Source organism: Dendropsophus ebraccatus, chromosome 15 (assembly GCF_027789765.1).
Source record: "Dendropsophus ebraccatus isolate aDenEbr1 chromosome 15, aDenEbr1.pat, whole genome shotgun sequence".
Classification (NCBI taxonomy): domain Eukaryota; kingdom Metazoa; phylum Chordata; class Amphibia; order Anura; family Hylidae; genus Dendropsophus; species Dendropsophus ebraccatus.
Window position 1 is genome coordinate 68390885 of NC_091468.1, and position 15953 is coordinate 68406837.

General features: G+C 43.1%; 1 protein-coding gene across 1 annotated transcript in view; it reads right to left on the reverse strand.

Moving 5' to 3' along the window:
• The window catches only part of SYNE1 (spectrin repeat containing nuclear envelope protein 1), a 385540-nt gene that overhangs the window by 180988 nt on the left and 188599 nt on the right, over window positions 1–15953 (reverse strand). The window contains exons 16-21 of the mRNA XM_069955314.1: window positions 13447–13543; window positions 12258–12460; window positions 9491–9655; window positions 3309–3461; window positions 2394–2537; window positions 432–605 (exon numbers count right to left, since the gene is read on the reverse strand). Of these exons, the coding sequence (XP_069811415.1) occupies window positions 432–605; window positions 2394–2537; window positions 3309–3461; window positions 9491–9655; window positions 12258–12460; window positions 13447–13543 (936 nt within the window). The remainder of the gene's footprint in view (window positions 1–431; window positions 606–2393; window positions 2538–3308; window positions 3462–9490; window positions 9656–12257; window positions 12461–13446; window positions 13544–15953) is intronic.

Here is a 15953-nt window from a genome sequence, read left to right on the forward strand (position 1 = left end):
ATGGCCAGGAATGCATCAAACCTATACCAACTTGTAGCAGACATAGACCCTAATTTCTGGTGCACAGACAACCATATTTTGAATTAGGATCAGTCTAATAAATTCTATCCCATTGGGTTTACAGCAACCTATAAGATGCATCTCCAAAACTCCTGCTCCACCTTCCTCTCACCATTATTCGGTCGTGCAGAATTAGTCATTAGCTGCTTACTAAAACATATAGATAAGCCTAAGAATCAGTAAGGTAAGAGACGTACCGTCCTCCTTAGAGCCCTGTGCGCTATAGGAGGCGATCAGCAGGTTAGGTTAGTTCCCCTTCAAGGTTAGTACTTGGAACATGTGGGAGCTTATTCAATAAAAACTTATAGCACAAGCCCAGATCTATGGGAGCTATATACATCTCACTGATCATTCATAACCTCGGTACGTACCCGCTGCTTTTGCTTATAGACGGACGTGGACTGCAGATCTAACTCTGACATAGTGATAATTTCGCTCAGCTTTTCAAGATATTCATAGAAGTTGGTCATCTGATTCTCAAATTCTCCGAGTGGTGTAAGAAGCTGCTGGGATTCATAAAGCAGGGGAGGATACCGCTCTCTTATCTATGGACACAAATACATACACAGGTATTAGCCATTCAGACACAATACATAAGAGAGCTAGCTTTGCTCCTTGTCCTGCTGTTCATGTGGCATGGTAATAAATTAGCTTATGGTGGCACACAGATCTTTAGGAGCATGGTAGCACTGATAATTAAGAGCAGCGGGAGGGTGGGGGGAGGGGCGCAGCACAAAGCTAATTCTGCCCATATTAGAAGAACAGCTGAACAGAATGATGTAATAAAAAGATTGTTATGTTCAGTATTTCTTCCCTCATTTAGAGACAGAGGTCAAGGTTCAAAGACACTTGAGCAGCAAACTCTGCACACTTTTTTTTTCACTTTTAATACTTTTATTTTTTTCAATTAAACAGTAAAATCAAAACTCCAACTGTTCCATAAACAAATTAACAAATATCCATCCCCCCTCTCTCTAGAAACAAAAACAAAAAACACCCCCTCACATCCATTTTCCCCAGATCTTATTCCAGCACTTTGATGCAACCAGCCCTCATTGCTACCAGCAAACTCTGCACACTTGAGATGTGACTGGAAGACGTCGACATGGATAGACAAAAAAAAAATAACAACTGACTTTGATCAGGGAAGATGTCACCTGTGAGTCCCTGTATACAACACACTAAGTAGATAATATTTGTTTGCTGGTCTGTACTGCTCGGTTTTGGGGGAACAGTGTTTGGGAGGGGCATAACCAGGCTGAATGTCTGCGTCAGGGCCCATGAGTCGCTCTTGAATAAACCCTAAGGCCATGTTCACACACTATATTCTTTTTATTAAACAACAGCTATTGTTGCAGGTTTGCAACAACGGACATTGTTTAATCACATCGGCCGATCGCATTGGAAACCCCAATGTATACCACTCTGTATACACTCCGGCCGGGATTCCATGCGGACGCACAGAAAACTCCCATGTCTATTTTAAGCGGTCGCTATTCATTGAAGAATGGCCGTACAAAATAGACTGTGCAGACAATGTAAAGTACGGCTCCAGACAAATTTTACATTGTCTGCTATGGCTAATTAGAGTGCGGGCAAACCCGAATGCACAATTAAAAGAAAGAATTGAGGTTAAAGAGGATGTACCACCAGGTACATCAACTTTAACCTGAATCCACCTATCGAACGGCGCCGGCACGGGGAAGCCGGTGCCGCGGTCCTTTATTCGGACCGAGGCCCCGTTGCCGTTCTATGCACGGGAACCGGCCGGTGCTCAAGCACTGGAGGCCAGCCCGCCCGCCCCCAGTGGGAGGGAATTCCCTCCCCTGTATGACGCGGCTCCCTTAGAATGAACAGAGCCGCATCATACAGGGCCTCGGTCCAAAAAACAGACCGCAGCACCGGCTTCCCCATGCCGGCGCCGTTCGATCAGTGGGTTCAGGTTAAAGAGGATGTACCAGGTAGTACATCCTCTTTAACCTGGCCGGTACTGCAGTTGAACATCTCAGACAGTTGTCATTCTGTGACACGCCCGTGTCACAGTACGGCTGCTGATTCGCCATGTGTGAACATGGCCTAAGTCTGTATTGAAGTGTGCATCAGAGGCATGGTGAGGAGCCCCAATGCAGATTACATCAAACATACAGGATTCAATATTGCAACATACAGAGCTGTAGTAATATACTGGGCACCGTGATGGAAACCTGATATGTTCAAATCAATGAGGTGTAATTTTTTCCCATTATGTAAAGAATCCGTCATCTCCATCATGTCATTCATAAAATAATAAGTATATTCAATTACAAGTTTTATTTATAATATTGGCCACTAACCTTATTGAGTTGGTCCTTTATCCTGGACACAGCAGCCAACATCTCACTGGATTCAGACGGAGGTGATTCCTTAGTGAGAAGCTGGGCCTTCCTCGTCACCGACTTGTACTGAGCTTCAATGATCGGCATCTTCTGCTTGATATCCTGTGAGAGATAATTCTGTGATAAAAATTTCTTACTTTTATCGATAGTCTCATGTATCATAATAATGGGAAATGAAGAAACCAAAGTATCTATCTGTTAGAATTCCAGGGCCCTTTTACATATTATCTGCCAATTTTTTGAGCCAAAGTCAGGGATGGGCTATAAACAGAGAACAGGTCATAAAGGAAAGACTGAGATTTCTGCTCTTTTCAAATTAATTCCGGGCTTTGGCTTATAAAAATCTGTCAGGTAACCTGTTGGTGTAATAGGGCCCTAAGTTTTTTTTCTAGTTGAACCTCTCCAACTCCTACTGTGAAAGAGTGCTTGTCACATTTTCATGCAGGTTGTATATCAATTGGGGGCAATTTATTTTTACTAATTCTATTATTAGCTCTGCAGCTTACCAGGAGACAGTGGTCTGTGTTATGTAACAATTCGGTCAGTATAATGTCACTGTGGTGAAAGAGGTTTTGGTGCCGTCTGACAGGAGAGCTGACCATACAATGCAAGCACTCCTAGTTGATTTCTTTAAAAAAAAACTGTGACGTGCGTCTTTAAAGTGGCAGAACTTCCTGTATTCCAGGAAACCTCTAACCAGGTTTGAAGGACAGGTATAATAGGGTTCTAGGTCATCTGGTTTGCATTATCTTAAGGCAAATATTAAATCAATAGTGACATTTACTGGTTACATTTCAGGCTTCAAAATCTGCATATTTACGAATTACACAGAAATGCACAAAAACAAATTATTTACAATTATAAAAAACATGCCTCTAAATCTTGGACGAACATCTTAACATTGAGAAAGGAGACTTCCAAATGCATGGAGATTCTCTCGTTGCCTCCTTCTGCGAATGCTGCAAGTGCTATCAAGCCATCTGCGTACTCCTTCCTCGCACGCTCAAATTCATCTGCTCGAGCATACTGCAAGATATCAGAACAGAAGAGTCAGAGGTTTGCTGGCTGTCACTAGCAGGATCACTGCCACATTTTCCAAGAACTATTATATATATATTCCCATCACGTTCACATAAGATTCACGCTTAGAAGCTGCTTCTTCAAAGGTTGTCCTTGGATTTTTAGAGCAGATACAGACAGCTACCGATTCTTCTAATAATCACTCCTGAATTTATATGACACACTAGCTGGTTGTTAAAGGGGTTCTCCAGCACTACAAAAACATGGCCACTTTCTTCCAAAAACAGCACCGCTCGTGTCTCCAGTTTGGGTGAAGTTTTGTAACTCATTTCCATTGAACTAAATGGAGCCTAATTCCAAACCACACCTGACCTGGAGACAAGAGTGGCGCTGTCTCTGGAAGAAAGTGGACGTGTTTTTGTAGGACTGGAGAACCCCTTTAATGTAGTTGAGTCTTTCTGTGAACATTCATATTGTGATGCCAAGCCAGTCTACTACTTATTACCCCAAATAGCCAGAATCCTGCTCCACACTGATGAGGGGCAATTACCCGAAACAGCTGTCTGTGGATGGATGCTTGGCTTTGGTTTTCCCTTGTCATGTAGCAATACTCGCAAGTTAGACTTTGACACTTAAGGAGCCACCCTGGTATTTCCCTATTTGTGCCCCTATACTCATAACCAGGTGGGACTTAAGGGGACTACATACAGTACCAGGGTGGTTTGGTGATCTCTCCACTGGGAGGCACCCCTTAGCAACAGGTATCGAGTGAACCCGAAGTTACTGTAAGTTTGCTCATCTCTAATTCTGAGCATGGTAACCAGCACATACAGCATAGCACACTAGGGTATGGTATCAAATTTAGTTCATTATAATATGTGTGCTATTTGGCAAGAGATAAACCAGATTAATTTAGTAGTATACACAGACAGGTAAAGGTGATGCATCCTATACATTCTTTTCTTAATTTGAAGTTTTTCCCTAGATTGATACAGTCAGGGGCGCCGCAATCATGAGGCGACTTGAATCGTCTGCCTCAGGCGGCGCCACCAGCTGTCTTCGTGGGGGCGGCATTCAGTGGCAGATTATAATATGGGCGGTTCGGGCGGCCGCCCACATTATAATCCGCCACTGACTGTACTGGAGCCCCCCCGCCCCCGGCAGTATCTGTAATGAGATGCTGTGAGCGGGGGGGACTGTATTCATAAGCGCCGCCCTGTAATGAATCAGCCGCGCGGTGCTGATACTACAGCGCGGCGGTTATGAATACAGTCCCCCCCGCTCACAGCATCTCATTACAGATACTGCCGGGGGCGGGGGGGCTCCAGTACATGCATTCCACGTCCGTGATCCGACAGGATCACGGAACGTGGAATGCAGCCTTAGTCCCCTGGCTGATGTGCGGCTGCCGGAGGTGTCCCATCCTGTCCCCGGCAGCGCGCGCATCAGAGAGCTCCCCGTGCGCCGGAAGTCACAGCCACAGGCACACGGGGAGCTCTCTGATGCGCGCGCTGCCGGGGACAGGACGGGACACCCCGGGCAGCCGCACATCAGCCGGGACCAGACCAGAGAGGCTCGACGGGGGACCGGATGGCAGGTGAGTTATGTGCTGTTTCTTGTTTTATCTGCTGTGCAGGGGGGGGGGGGGACCATCTATAAGGGAGGGGGGAAAGAGGGGGACCATCTATAAGGTAGGGGGGGGGGGAAGGGGACCATCTATAAGGTAGGGGGGGGGGAAGGGGACCATCTATAAGGGGGGGGGGGAGAGGGGGACCATCTATAAGGGAGGGGGGGGGAAGGGGACCATCTATAAGGGAGGGGGGAAAGAGGGGGACCATCTATAAGGGGGGGGGGGGGAAAGAGGGGGACCATCTATAAGGGGGGGGACCATCTATAAGGGGGGGGGAGAGGGGGACCATCTATAAGGGGGGAGAGGGGGAACCATCTATAAGGGGGGGGGGGGAGAGGGGGACCATCTATAAGGGAGGGGGGAAAGAGGGGGACGATCTATAAGGGAGGGGGGAAAGAGGGGGACCATCTATAAGGGGGGGGACCATCTATAAGGGAGGGGGACCATCTATAGGGGGGGGAAGGGGACCATCTATAAGGGAGGGGGACCATCTATAGGGGGGGGAAGGGGACCATCTATAAGGGAGGGGGGAAAGAGGGGGACCATCTATAAGGGAGGGGCGGGAGGGGGACCGTCTATAAGGGGGGGGGGAGAGGGGGACCATCTATAAGGGAGGGGGGGAGAGGGGGACCATCTATAAGGTAGGGGGGGGAAGGGGACCATCTATAAGGGGGGGGGGAGAGGGGGACCATCTATAAGGGGGGGGGGAGAGGGGGACCATCTATAAGGGAGGGGGGGGGGAAGGGGACCATCTATAAGGGAGGGGGGAAAGAGGGGGACGATCTATAAGGGAGGGGGGAAAGAGGGGGACCATCTATAAGGGGGGGGGGACCATCTATAAGGGAAGGGGACCATCTATAAGGGGGGGGAAGAGGGGGACCATCTATAAGGGGGGGGAAGAGGGGGACCATCTATAAGGGGGGGGAAAGAGGGGGACCATCTATAAGGGGGGGAGAGAGAGGGAAGAGGGGGACCATCTATAAGGGAGGGGAAAGAGGGGGACCATCTATAAGGGAGGGACCATCTATAAGGGAGGGGGGAGAGGGGGACCATCTATAAGGGAGAGGGGACCATCTATAAGGGGGGGAAGAGGGGGACCATCTATAAGGGGGGAAGAGGGGGACCATCTCCTAAAAGATCAGCACCCTCCTCTCCTGACATCCTCTGTGCTGCTGTGACCTCTCCTAAAAGATCAGCACCCTCCTCTCCTGACATCCTCTGTGCTGCTGGGACTTCTCCTATAGGATTAGCACCCTCCTCTCCTGACATCCTCTGTGCTGCTGGGACCTCTCCTATAGGATTAGCACCCTCCTCTCCTGACATCCTCTGTGCTGCTGGGACCTCTCCTATAGGATTAGCACCCTCATCTCCTGACATCCTCTGTGCTGCTGGGACCTCTCCTATAGGATTAGCACCCTCCTCTCCTGACATCCTCTGTGCTGCTGGGACCTCTCCTATAGGATTAGCCCCCTCCTCTCCTGACATCCTCTGTGCTGCTGGGACCTCTCCTATAGGATTAGCCCCCTCCTCTCCTGACATCCTCTGTGCTGCTGGGACCTCTCCTATAAAGTCAGCCCCCTCCTCTCCTGACATCCTCTGTGCAGCAAGGGACCAAACATTATGTTTATTGGGGACAGCAGTGGGGGGGGGGGGGGGGGCAGTAGTGGATTATAATGTGGGCGGATTGACGGGGGGGGGGGCGTCATTCTATAGTTCGCCTCGGGCAGCAGAGAGGCTAGAATCACCCCTGGATACAGTAATGCAAAAAAGACCATTATCATTAGATGGGTACTTAAAGGGGTATTCCAGCAAAGAAAATCTCTTTAAAATAAACTGGTGCCAGAAAGTGCCAAAGATTTTTTCATTTACTTCCAGTGAAAATTTTCAAGTCTTCCAGTACTTATCAGCTGCTGTATGTCCTGCAGGAAGTGGTGTATTCTCTCCAGTCTGACACAGTACTCTCTGCTGCCATCTCAGTCCATGTCAGGAACTGTCCAGAGCAGGAAAGTTTTCCTATGGGGATTTGCTGCTGCTCTGGACAGTTCCTGACATGGACAGAGGTGGCAGCAGAGAGCACTGTGTCACACTGGAAAGAATGCAGCACATACAGCAGCTGATAAGTACTGGAAGACTTAATAGAAGTAAATTACAAATGTATAGAACTTTGAACAGTAGCAGCTTCATACTCAGTCTTGAAATTCTTTGGCTTCAAAGTAGTGAGCTCTGTAGAGCGCCAACCCATCCCAGTATCTATGAGCTGGAGTGATATGTAGCTTCCTCGTGATTGATACAGTAATGCAAAAAAGACCATTATCATTAGATGGGTACTTAAAGGGGTATTCCAGCAAAGAAAATCTCTTTAAAATAAACTGGTGCCAGAAAGTGCCAGAGATTTGTTATTTACTTCCAGTGAAAATTTTCAAGTCTTCCAGTACTTATCAGCTGCTGTATGTCCTGCAGGTAGTAGTGTTTTTTCCAGTCTGGAGAACAGCAGAAATTTTCTAGAAGTAAATTACAAATCTCTCACACCAGTTGATTTAAAAGATTTTTTCTTTTTCCCACTGGAGTACCCCTTTAATATAATGCCAATAACCATCATAAAGCACTTATCACAAACCTGCTATATTATTCCCCAACATGGAGGAATTAGCACTGATATTTGTTCTGCTCTCATTGATTTTTTTCTCCGCTACCTGCAATATGTTGGACACACATCGCTACAAGAAATTATAAAGATTTTGCAAAAACCTAAGAAAGAAACTGTAAAGTAATTTGAGATTATTTATACGGTAGTAAGGCTGGGTTTACACTGCATTTATCCAATCTGGGTTTTTTTTTTATTGGTTTTATGTAAAAAAAACAGATGAAAAAAACGAATGCATTTGTGTGCTTCCTTTTTAGCCATTTTTCTATTGACTTCCATAATAAAAAAAAAACACAGATCGAAACGCATACTTTTTTTTTTAACGTACACAAAAAATGGTCGACCACGTTTTCGTGTACACTAAAAATTGGATGAGTTTTGATTTGTTATATATATATATATATATATATATATATATATATATATATATATAAAATAGTAAGAAATTGCAGCACTTCCAAAATAGTGAAAACAACTGGTGGTTTATTTGGTGTAGCAAATAACAAAAATCAGCAACGTTTCTGTCTCATCACGAGACCTTTCTCAAGCATAAAAAATCAGTGACTCATATCCTTTTATATACTTAGTGAAATACAAAACAGGTGAGTAATCACAGTGTGATCATGTGACTCAAATACACAAGTGTAGTGAAAAAATTATTACATCGGGTTCCAATCAGGAACAATGTGTAGTTACAAAGTATGTATACAGTACAATTCATCCAGTGTTGTGTATACAAGGTGATACAAATGTTAAAATATGTTACATATAATAAATCGGCGGGGTTAGCTTCCACTCACCACTGCTCAGAGAAGAAAAAGGTAGGCTGTACTTGTCTCCATGCTTGTTCGCCCTCGTTGTGAATGGTTTGTAAACAACATCAACCCGCATGCGCGGGTCAGTGGGTGTCAACTGGCTTACGTCATTGTAAGAAAAACATAACAACAAGCCCCGTGTTATGTTTTTCTTACAATGACGTAAGCCAGTTGACACCCACTGACCCGCGCATGCGGGTTGATGTTGTTTACAAACCATTCACAACGAGGGCGAACAAGCATGGAGACAAGTACAGCCTACCTTTTTCTTCTCTGAGCAGTGGTGAGTGGAAGCTAACCCCGCCGATTTATTATATGTAACATATTTTAACATTTGTATCACCTTGTATACACAACACTGGATGAATTGTACTGTATACATACTTTGTAACTACACATTGTTCCTGATTGGAACCCGATGTAATAATTTTTTCACTACACTTGTGTATTTGAGTCACATGATCACACTGTGATTACTCACCTGTTTTGTATTTCACTAAGTATATAAAAGGATATGAGTCACTGATTTTTTATGCTTGAGAAAGGTCTCGTGATGAGACAGAAACGTTGCTGATTTTTGTTATTTGCTACACCAAATAAACCACCAGTTGTTTTCACTATTTTGGAAGTGCTGCAATTTCTTACTATTATTTGAAGAGGAGACGTGGATCCAGTCTCCGTTGCTGGCACTCCGAGCACTTATTCCTGAGAGTGCACTCCGTTCTGTCGTTTATATATATATATATAAATCTGTAGTCAATTGAAAAACTGATCAAAACGAACGCACTCAAATGTATTGGTTTTTGGAAGAAAAAAAAAAGAAAACTGCAAAAACACAGTGTGAACCCAGCCTAAATGATCTTTCATATCTAAACTAATTGCAATACACTGGGTAATAGTATCATCTTCTTTCTATAGCAAGTTATAGGCAAGATAAAGAACATACATGTTTGACTTCCACAAAGAGCTCTCTCCATCGACCATTAAGTAACAGGAGCTGCTGCTTGATGTCCTTGGAGACCGTGTCGTCACACGTCTCAATCAGGAAATTGCCAGAGTCGTTCATTGTCGTGTGTTGCTGGATCATGTGAGGCAGGTGGCGAAAGAACTCCTAAAGAGTAAAAAACATGAGATGTAAGTGGGATAGGGAAGGTGATTATATTATATTAACAAAAGTTATCCGAAAGTTATCTAGATTTGTAAATTACTTCTATTAAAAAAATCTCCAGTCTTCCGGTATTTATCAGCTGCTGTATGCTCTGCAGGAAGTGGTGTATTCTTTCTAGTCTGAAGAGCAGGAAAGGTTTTCTATGGGGATTTGCTGCTGCTCTGGACAGTTCCTGACATGGACAGAGGTAGCAGCAGAGAGCACTGTGTCAGACTGGAGAGAATACACCACTTCCTGCAGGACATACAGCAGCTGATAAGTACTGGAAGACTGGAAAATTCTTAATAAAAGTAAATTACAAAATCTCTGGCAATTTATGGTTAATTTGAAGTTGGTTGAAAGAAAAATATATTTTTTTGTAAACTACTCCTTTAAATAGCCATAAAACATACTTCCCAACAGTTCTACTTTTGCTGGAAATCACGACATGGTGTCATTCACACATCCATAGTGCAGCCTGCAGCCGCCAATGTGCATCAACAGTGCTCCGTGCTTCACAGACCACTACATAGAAGATAGCAATCCGTGCAGCAAGTTCGGCTCCGCACTAGGACCTGTCCTTTTTTTGCTGACACAGCTCAAAGCCACGTACACACATACGGACATGTGGATGGAGCCATTGAAATCTATTGGTTCTATGTTCTGTCTGCAAATGCAGGTCTATATCAGCAGACAGACTCACAGACATGTGAATAGGGCCTTACTCTATCCTGATGACATGTTGTTTAAAATTAAAGGGGTTTTACATGAGGACAATCGCAGACAGATGATGATGTGGTGGTGATAGGAGTCAGCCATGATGGACAAACAAAACATATATACCCACTGAACCAAAGTCACGATAACAGATGTTTGTTTCTGCAAAAGACAGCGCTAAGGCTGGGTTCACACTACGCTTTTGCAATTATATTTTTCTTCCATTTTTGCAAAAAACTGATCAAAAACCGTTTAGATCCGTTTTTCTAGTAACTTCTATTATAAAAAAAAACAGACAAAAAACATCGGGGGAGATTTATCAAACATGGTGTAGGGTGAAACTGGCTCAGTCGCCCCTAGTAACCAATCAGATTCCACCTTCCATTTTCCAAAAAATCTATAAGGAATGAAAGGTGCAACTGAGCCAGTTTGATAAATCTCCCCCATCGTTCTTTTCAGCATCCGTTTTTTTTTACCATACACAAAAACATAGCTGACCTTATTTTTGCGTACTGTAAAATAAAAAATAAAAAAGAGATGCGTTTTGATTGTTTTTTTTTTTTTATAATGGAAGTCAATGGAAAAACAGATCAAAATGGTCGCGCACAAATGCATCTTTTTTTTCATCCAAAATGGATGAAAAAAAAAATGATTGCAAAAACATGGTGTGAGCCCAGCCTAACACATATATTTAGAGTGGTACACTGCATTGGAATCTTACAGCAAAGAACCATAAATAAAAGTATTTTATACATCGCTCTTTACAATAGTCTGTGTTTCCATGACGACTACTAATAATAGACGAGAGCGTTTGACTAGCTCTAACGTTATATCTAACATCTGTACAAAGTTTCTCAACCAGGCATTGAAGAGCGGTTTATTGAAGTAATGTGATGTTTTGGTTATTTTGCCCATATAACGCCCACTCACTCTCAGTATTCCTGCAGTGTCATCTGTTTCATCCCGCTCAGCTGCATCCATACATTTCATTACTACACATTGGGGATGTTGTGTTCTGACATAAAATAATCTGCTCTTGGTGGTTGTCTCCTCGTGTAATAGAAGATGTTCAGCCAACAGCCGATTAAAGCAAAGGGACGCACAAATAGAAGTTGTTCATGCAGCCCTGGACACACAATCGGGCCAACTAACAGGCTCTGTAAACAAACACCAATCTAGGAGATTGGTTTATTAATTTCATCTAATATGGCCTTAAAGGAGAAGTCCAGCTTCCAGAATTTTTTTTTCTAAACTGCACAGGGGGAGAACATATTAACTCACCTCTCCCAGTGCCTCTACAGCGCTGGAGTGCCGCTCCAAGCTGGCATTATCACCATTATATTATAGAGCAGGAAGAGCAGAGCAGATTGAGATATATATATATATATATATATATATATATATAACTTTGTGGGAAAAGATTCAGTATAACTTGTTACATGTTGATTGAATTCTTTGCTCATTCTGCGGTAAGGAGTCCAATGGGCGGGGTCACTCAGTGGACTGGACTCTTTACCATGGAAACATCAGAGATTCCAAGCAATATATTACAAGGTATACTGAATATTTTCCCATTATGTTATACATCAATCCTTCTGCTCTATACCATGATGCTAATAGCTTAGATAGTATTTACATGGTCACAGGCTCTCTTATACTCTCCTCAAGAAGAACAAATTGAGTTTTAAAATGATGATAATATGGCAAGCAATCAATTGACAGACCATGGAAAAGACGCACTGGGTTTTACCGATTACCTCTTTTCATCTTAAGAATCTCTTTTTTAAAACTGCATAGGAGATTTATAAAAAAAAAAAAAAAAAAAAAAAGTTGTCCCTCCCCCATCTACCTTTTTGGCATGTTCTGGCTGGTCCAGCATCTTTTCAGCATCTTCCAGCCAGGCCTGTAAACTGGCGACTGTACTGCTGTATTTTTCCCAGTTGTTAAGGACCTCTTCCAGCATGCTTCTGACACTCCTCACCTCCACCGACAGGTTTCTCCACTGAACAGTAGTCTCATTGAGAAATTTAGTTACAATCTCGGCCTCTTCGGCTACACAACAAGCATGACAACAAAGACGTTATTTTTTTTTTTTAAAGATTTTTTTTTATTCAATTCAAGCATTTGTATCCTGCTTCCAACATTGGAGAGCCTACTAAGTGGTGTTATACACAGAACATTTTATATGGTGCCCACTAGACATTGCAAAGAAAACTCAAAGCCATACTAGCCCCAAAGTGATCAATACAACTCTGAGATTTAGGCTACGTTCACACTCCATCAAAATGACAGCCGTTTGTATGGGACTGCCATCAATTACAAGAAAATATCGGCTGTTATTCTGAAACAACGACCAATAATATACAAATAACGTCCATTGATTTAAAGGGAATGTGTCACTGAAATTGTATTTTACAGATTAGAGTCAGATACTAAAACTTGTTCTTTTATTCTAATCTGTTTTTATTCTCTGACTTTAATTTTTTTTTTTTATTTACTTTTTGCATATTGCTATAGGGGTGGCCACATTGCCTGGGCTATTCTTAACAGCATTTAGTGACATGCTTTACAGCAAGCCTCATGTATATGGATGACAATAGGCAGACTGGAGATGAATGTGAGACATTACTGAGCGCGCTCTGTGACCTGTGAAGAGGTCATTCCACAGGAAGCTGCTATTGTCTCCTCTATCTACTGGTGTCACATGACGCTGCAATGCTGTACAGATCACTTTACAGCAGCCTCCTCTTATCACCACAGACACAACAGGAAGTCTCAGCGTAGTTTTAGCCCCAGTGGTGAGAATGAGAACAGCAAGATATCAGAATTATTTAATATAGATAGGAAAATGGAAAACTAGAAAAAACCTTACCAAAAATTCTTTAAAAATATGTTTAACATAAAAACATTTTTTATACAATAAGTCATTTTCTGATGACACTGCCCCTCTAAAATAACAGCTGTTATTTGACGTTAACTTAAAACGCCCATCATTTTGACTGTGTGTGAACATAGCCCAAAGAAAATGAGGTCCTTACCTGATCCATCGGCTTTCACATACATCTCGGCGGCTTGCTTTAATGACTGACTGGTAAATTCGTATTGCTCAAAAAACCTATTGCCATCAATGAATGTCTGTAACACAATATAGAAGCAAATAATTAACCGCGCAGAAGTCCCTTTTATCAATGTTACCGTGTTTAGTACAGTAACTATGCTACTGATCAGACATCTATTATTATTCCAGTCTATGCATTCTGTGGTATTATGTGGATGTGAGAGAACTGCAGGACTGGGGTAAGGCTGGGTTCACACTGCGGTTTTGCAATCCGTTTTTTCCATCCATTTTATGCCACAAACGGATGGAAAAATGTATGCATTTGTGTGCATCTGGTTCGATCTGTTTTTCCATTGACTTCCATTATAAAAAAAATTATCAAAAATGGATCCAAACGCATCCATTTTTGTAGCGTACACAAAACGTAGTCGACCACAATTTTGTAAACGCTGAAAAAAAACAGAATTATTTTGATCCTTTATCATGGAGAACAAATGCATCTGCTTTTTCATCAGTTTTCTTGCATAAAACAGATGAAAAAAAGAAATACAAAAACGCAGAGCCTAATATAGCACTCAATGTAAAAGATTATAGGACGGGGTGAGGATAAATTAGCAATAATAGGTTCTAAGCTACTTTTTTATTGTTGTTTTTACTGAATTAAAGTATTTTTTGCAATCATTTGAGCTTTCATTGGAACACTAGTAGGCTATGTTCATACAATGTCTTTTTTTAGGCAAAATAACGGTTGTTGTTTAATAATGACTACTGTAAATAAGGATCATGAACATTATCGACGGCCATCATGGTAAAATAAATATGCAAAATTTTGCATGAGACGACATGGTGTAAACATAGCCTAAAACAAATGCATCAGCACTTAGCAGAACAAATCCTTCATGTCTAGCTGGTGCAGATGCTGGGAAAATGCGTTCTAGAATACAGAACTGTGCGGTCATGCTTTCTGCAACAGAAGTTGCCATGGTGATGTGCTGCACAGTACGGTAAATGACACCTCCGATTGCCATGACCTGCACTCACTTCTATACATTTACATTGTAAAACCCATATGTGACTATTATCCCGCACATAAAGACTGGTGTTATCAGGGAGAATATAGAGAGAGACCTTCTTCCCACGGACAGTGTGTAATAATACAGCTGTCAATGGCAGAACATGGAGATTAGGTTCTCATGGCCAAAAACGTTTCCGCAATGCAAACTGTATGACAGTACAGGATTGGGGATAGATAATAGACAAACGGGTCCTTTTACACCTACAACATGTGATTTTATTAGTCCTAAAGATAGAGAGATGAAGGTCCTAAGCCCAGTGCAGTTACAGGGGTTATTCAGAGAGAGAATACATTATCTATATCGCTGCAAATATATATTAAACAGGAAAAAGAGGCTATACCTACCTCTCCATGTTCCCTGGTGTCCCCCCTATGGGTCTCCAGTGTCCCCTCGAGACTACCCCGCCTCCATTTCTGAGAAAGACTCATCTTGGAGATGACGGCCTGCTCAGCCAATCACTGTCCGTGGTGCTGTCCCATTTCAGTCAGTGATTGGCTGAGCAGGCAGTCCCATTTCAGTCAGTGATTGGCTGAGCAGGCAATCCCATTTCAGTCAGTGATTGACTGAGCAGGCAATCCCATTTCAGTCAGTGATAGGCTGAGCAGGCTGTCCCATTTCAGACAGAGATTGGCTGAGCGGGCTGTCCCATTTCAGTCAGTGATTGGCTGAGAGGGCTGTCCCATTTCAGTCAGTGATTGGCTGAGCAGGCAGTCCCATTTCAGTAAGTGATTGGCTGAGCGGGCTGTCCCATTTCAGTCAGTGATTGGCTGAGAGGGCTGTCCCATTTCAGTCAGTGATTGGCTGAGCAGGCAGTCCCATTTCAGTAAGTGATTGGCTGAGCGGGCTGTCCCATTTCAGTCAGAGATTGGCTGAGCAGGCTGTCCCATTTTAGTCAGTGATTGGCTGAGCGGGCTGTCCCATTTCAGTCAGTGATTGGCTGAGCAGGCTGTTCCACTTCAGTCAGTGATTGGCTGAGCGGGCTGTCAAATTTCAGTCAGTGATTGGCTGAGCGAGACGCGTTGCAGTCAGTGGGGGTCAAAGGCGACAGGACCCCAGGGGAGCACAGACAGGTAAGCACAGGCTCTTTATTGTTTTCTACATAACTGCAGCAACATATTAAAAATTGCCTAAATGCTGGAAAGCCCCTTTAACTTTACATATTACTTTTACATGTCACATGTCTATACTTTAGATTTCATGGCCCCGATATTTTAGTGTGTAACATAACAACCAATCCTGTAAACTGAAATCTGAGCTGTCATAGGTTACTATAGGCATTGTGTTCAATGTACAATTGTTAGGCTCAATGTTTAACCTTGCATTAGATATAAAAAGGTTATAGGGGCTGATAAATGTGGAACACAGGCTACTGAATCATCAAGATTTAAAGGGAACCAATCACTAGAAATGT